The 5336-nt window shown below is 28.6% G+C and overlaps 1 protein-coding gene across 1 annotated transcript; it reads left to right on the forward strand.

The window, feature by feature from the left end:
* The first annotated feature begins 3630 nt into the window (after positions 1-3630).
* Positions 3631-5080, forward strand: LOC149156413 (high-affinity nitrate transporter 3.1-like). The gene is made up of 3 exons (XM_089443780.1): positions 3631-3737; positions 3833-3988; positions 4226-5080. Exons 2-3 carry the CDS (start codon positions 3835-3837, stop codon positions 4720-4722), a joined length of 651 nt encoding a protein of 216 aa, XP_089299906.1. The 5' UTR covers positions 3631-3737; positions 3833-3834; the 3' UTR covers positions 4723-5080.
* Positions 5081-5336: the final 256 nt, after the last annotated feature.

A 5336-nucleotide genomic window follows, 5' to 3' on the forward strand; every position in this document is an offset into this window, starting at 1 on the left:
TAGTAAATAGTAAAAATTAGTAAAGAGAATAAAATAAAGATGTATAAAAAAACAATAAATGTGCAGAAATGAATTAAAAAAATAAGGGAAAAATAAGGAAAACATAAAAAAAAATAAATAAATTGAAATGTAGAGATAAATAATAATAAAAATCTAAAAAAAGCCATACATATATATACTAAATTAATATATACTATGTTGATTAATTTTTTTGTTATTAATTAATTCTAAATTAATATGTTAGTTTCTATTTTAAATACTCATTTTATGTAAATGTTTATTAAATTAATTAAGTATAAATTAATGGATAAACTCACACAATCAATGTTAATATAAATTTATTGACTATTTGTTTGAACATATTAAAGAAAATAATATTTCATTTACAATAAGATAAATAATATAAGTTAATGAAACCCAAAATTAATAATAATAATAACAACAATAATAATAATGAAAAAAAAAATAAAGATAGTAAATGTGAGAAAAATAAAAATTATAAAAATAAAATAAATATTTAAAATATTTTTTAATTTTTTGGGAAAACAATAAAAAACATATCAAACCTAAATTGGAAAAAGTAAACGAAAGGGATTTATTATTTTTTAATGTTGATTTCGATACATATAGAAGTGTATATATCTTCATCTATTCCATTTACAATAATGCATCTCTACCAAAATCATTTTTAATACGATGTTTATAAATTAAATATTAGCTAATACAATATTTCTCTCTTAACCCCCTGTATAAAAATGAAAACTATTTTGTAATTAGGGTATGCATACATTTTCTTATTTGAAATCTATTTTAACCTAAAAATCCTAAATATGCTATTTTTTAGTTTATTTTAATGAATAAAATGCATATTACTTTAGTTTTATATTATTTATATGCATTGCACATTATATTCAAAAATCTATCTTTATTTTTCTAATGGCCATGCATATTTTAGTGAGTTTGGCTTTCCACGTAAATATTTAATATGTATGATAAATATGTACATTTTAAAAATATAAATTTATTTAATATTTTATAAATCTATTAAAATGATTAGAAAATATAAAAAATAGACTAGATAATTCTAATTTAATGTTTCAATAAATAATGATGAAATTCCCATTAAATTGTTCTATGATGAAATTCCTAATAAATTGTTCTAACTTAATGCTTCAATAAGTAATGATGAAATTCCTATTATATGTGGAAAAGTACTTATCACAAACTCCCCTAAATGCAAATTATGATGATGAAAGGTGCTTTGAAGTGGGACTTCAATTCACTATTTTCTTTCAATTATCTTTTAATTAAGAAAATGTTATATCAAACTTTTGGTTTAAAATTAACTTTTCATATATGAAGTGAGAAATAGTAAATTTTTAAAGTAATTTTTTTTTGAATATATGACTTTAAATATATAATACATCATGTGTTGTGTGTATTTTTTAACTTTAATTAAATAATTAAAATCATTTAAGAATTACATTTAATATGCATTACATTAATCCATATTTATAATTAAGTTTAAATATTAGTTACACTAATCTATATTCATAACTAAATTTACTAATAATAATTTTTCTACAATTATATTTATTTATAAATAACAATATATTTACTTATAAATAACAAAATTTAAAATTGAATTTAAACCATGAATCATTTTAAGAACACTATTTTTATTATCTTTATTATATTATATTTTTTTTAATAGAGAACATACTCCATATCCATTTAAATCACCTCCTAAAGAAACATAGTCGGTGTAAACAATTTTCGAGAAAAGAAAATAAAAAATTTGTAAAGATCATTATAAATTAGGAGGATTTTGTCGATGAAGTATATTACATTTAGGAGTATATTGTGGTATTTGAATTTCCATTTTTATTATTTTCAATGTAAATTAAAATCACCTCTTAGATAAAGATATTCATAAAATTATAAAATGTATATATATTTTTTAGTAAATTAAAGTAGTTTATATTATCAAAATAATTTAGTAAAGGAATTTTGTTTTTTTTTTAATACAGGAATACCTATATTCCAAACTTTCTATGTTTATTTGAGAGTATAAAAGCACAATTTAAATAGTTTCATATTACAAAAAGAGTGTTTATGTTGGGAAATCATCATAAAACATGGCAGAATTCTAAATAAACTAATAAGCATAAACATCATTCATATATTCAAAGGAAGAGATGGGCCCAAGGTCAACACTCTCAATCTAAGAGGTGGTGTCCCAATCACAGTGAATATACTCTTCCACATAAACCAACCTTAAGTAGAGCTTAGCATCCTCTTGATGTCGTCGAAAGAATTAAACAAATTATACCTTTCCACTTGTTTATCCTCGAAAACCAATTCAAATAACCTCTTCATTTGCCATTTGCCAATGTAAAATCATTAAGCTTAAATACTACTTTTTGAATCCTTTAATGTGAGTTTAAAACCCAATTAAAAACCTCTTCAAAATTTCATTCCACTCCCACCTAAATCTACCCTCCTCTTACTCTAATAAAAAAAAATCACTAAACAATTAAATAAACATTTATAAATACCCATATATAAATATTTATAATAAAATATATTAACACAATCACTATATTTAAATTGCAAATATCATATTTACCTCACAAGATAGGAGAAACATCAAATACTATATTTAAATGGAAAATATCATATTTACCTCACAACATCGGAGAAACATCAAATACTGTATAAAAGCAATGCATTAAATACTATATAGATTATAATATATGCCATTACATCAATCAACCACTGTATTTAAATTGCAAACATCACATTTACCTCACTCACGCAATATAACTAACAGCAGATATATTAGACGAACAATATGCAGTTACAAGCAATGCAATATACACCATTACATATAATGCACTGCTCCAACGTGAACACACTGTTTGCGAAACACACCATCTCTCTTACCACGCTCTCAGGTTTGGTCGTGTGCCCTGTGATGGTTAATGAACCCGAAAACGAAAACGTGACAGGATTTCATTGAAGGCGTTGGCGAGGTTATAATTTGGTTTTATTTAGGTTATAATTTCGTTTGGGTGGTTTTTTTTTCCTTTTAAGGAATTTGGTTTCGTTTTAAAAAAATTGAAATTAATAATGATTGAATATTTTTTTATAATGGAAATAGATTATTACTATCAAAAATAAAAAAATTATAAAGTAATTAACCATTATAAGCGAAATTTCTAAAAATTTCAGCTAAATTTAATTAAAATCATATTAAAAATTCCATTATTTTCCAAAAAGAAAACGTAGTCTCCCTGCACTACGCGTCACCAAACACTTGCCCGAATTTGAAGGCCAGTTGTATTCAATGGCGAGTAATTGGATCTGAATTGGCACGTTTGGGGCCGTTGGTAACTTGCGAGTTTTAGCCTTTCATTCTCTTTCTCATCTTTTTCTCTTCGCCGCGTACCACGCCGAGGAATGTCTAGGCGGCCTTTGGGTGGCGATAGAGTCACTTGTCCTCACAATTCCAACTCTCAAGTTAACTGTTCAAGAGAATCTTGGTCGTCCGAAAGGGCGGAAATGAAATGGGACCCGAGGGTTTCAGACCCCTTAAAAAAGGACCACCCTCCATGCCATTGCAACATGTCCATTCATTTCGGCATATGCATTCAATTCCAGTTTTGTTGTTCTGCACGCAGTGATAAGTGGGGTTTTCTGCAACTTGTTCCCTCTGGAGTTTACTTTGCTGTTAGGTAAGCAACCATACAATTTTCCTCCTTTTTCTTTTCAGAATTTGGACATTACAAACATCGGATTTAATTTAAACTGATGGGTTTGATTTATGCAGAAATGAGCTCTATGCTTGAATTTGTACTGTGGTGTATCGTAGTGATTTCGTGTTCAGTGGCGTGGGCTACTGCAGGGGTGCAGTTCTCTTCGTTGCCCAACACTCTGGAAGTCACAGCAGCCATCAATTTATCAACAGCAACACTACCCAACGGCGGTAGGAAGCATAAACTCTATCTAAATTATTAGAATTTTTGAAGGAAAACTTCAGGAGAAATCTAATTATGGAACCTAATCAAAGGATGTTGTAAATTGTTAGGTTTAATTTAAAGAATTTGAAATGGAATATTTAATACAACCACTTGAGTTATCTGGCTTTTTATTAAAATTATTTTACTTTGCTAGTTATTTAGTTGGAATAGGTCTGAACTGAGGTTTTGAAACAATATTGCAGTGGCCATGGCAGGGAGAGACCAGCTGGTGGTGTCATGGTGGGTAAAAGAATTATCATCTTCATGGGAGGATTCAGAATACAAGACTGTGAAGGTGAAGCTGTGTTTCGGTCCAGTGAGTCAAGTGGACAGACAATGGAGGAAGACTGATGAGGATCTGAAGAAGGACAAGACGTGCCAGTTTGATATGAGTGAGCAACCCTATCATTCAAATATCAAGAAAAACACCATCAAATGGACTGTGGCGAGGGACGTGCCGAAAGGAATTTACTTCGTGAGAGCATACGCATTGAACCCTTTGGGGAAAGAAGTGGCATACGGGCAGAGCACCAACAAGAAGAAGACCAGCAACCTATTCATGGTGGAACCCATCTCTGGGAGGCATGGTTCCCTCGATATCGCCACAGTTGTTTGCTCCGCTTTCGCCATTGTATGCCTCTTCGGGTTTTTCATTCTGGAAAAATGGAGTGCCAAGAAAGCTGAGTTGCAGAAGGAATAAAACGGACAATGTCTCAATAAATGCAGAAGAAGGTAGACAAGGAGAACGGATAGCATGGACAGTAGACGGGAAACCACTAAGCTGTCATTTTTTACTTCAACAAGTCAAAACTTTGTTTGTAAATCAGAGCAAGGCTTCAATGCATGCTGGCGTCCACCGACAAACTTGAAAAGTACCGGTCTATTCGGCCATGGAGAGGGCTAGGTCGGCCTTTTATAGATACAGAGATATGTGGTGGTCTCATATTTCTTTGGCTATGCATTATAGTTTTACAAATATATTTGTATAAAATGTATTAGGGTTTCTTTTCATTAACTTTTTCAGTGATGTATTCATAAATTTTAGGAATATTCAATGACTGTAAGATCTATTATATAAGATAGTGTTATAAATTTGTAAAACTTATATTAAAAATTTGTTAAACTTTTTATAAAGTTAAAATTTTATAAAATGTTACAACAAAATATCATAAAAGGGTGTTGGAGCTTTTTATTAATTTAAAATCGTTCATTGATGTTATATATAGATATTCATTGGTATTTTATGATTTAATGATTCAATTCAAATCCATAGACATAAAACGTGTACTCTATCAATTTTATAAACTTTAAATA

This window comes from Pinus tabuliformis, chromosome 9 (assembly GCF_031772625.1).
Source record: "Pinus tabuliformis cultivar Carrire ecotype Pingquan chromosome 9, CPIR1, whole genome shotgun sequence".
NCBI lineage: Eukaryota > Viridiplantae > Streptophyta > Pinopsida > Pinales > Pinaceae > Pinus > Pinus tabuliformis.

Coding starts and splice junctions, on each gene's coding strand:
- LOC149156413 (XM_089443780.1), top strand. CDS start 3,835: ATGAGCTCTATGCTTGAATTTGTACTGTGGTGTATCGTAGTGATTTCG. Junction 3,989..4,225: donor AGCAACACTACCCAACGGCG/GTAGGAAGCATA, acceptor ACAATATTGCAG/TGGCCATGGCAGGGAGAGAC.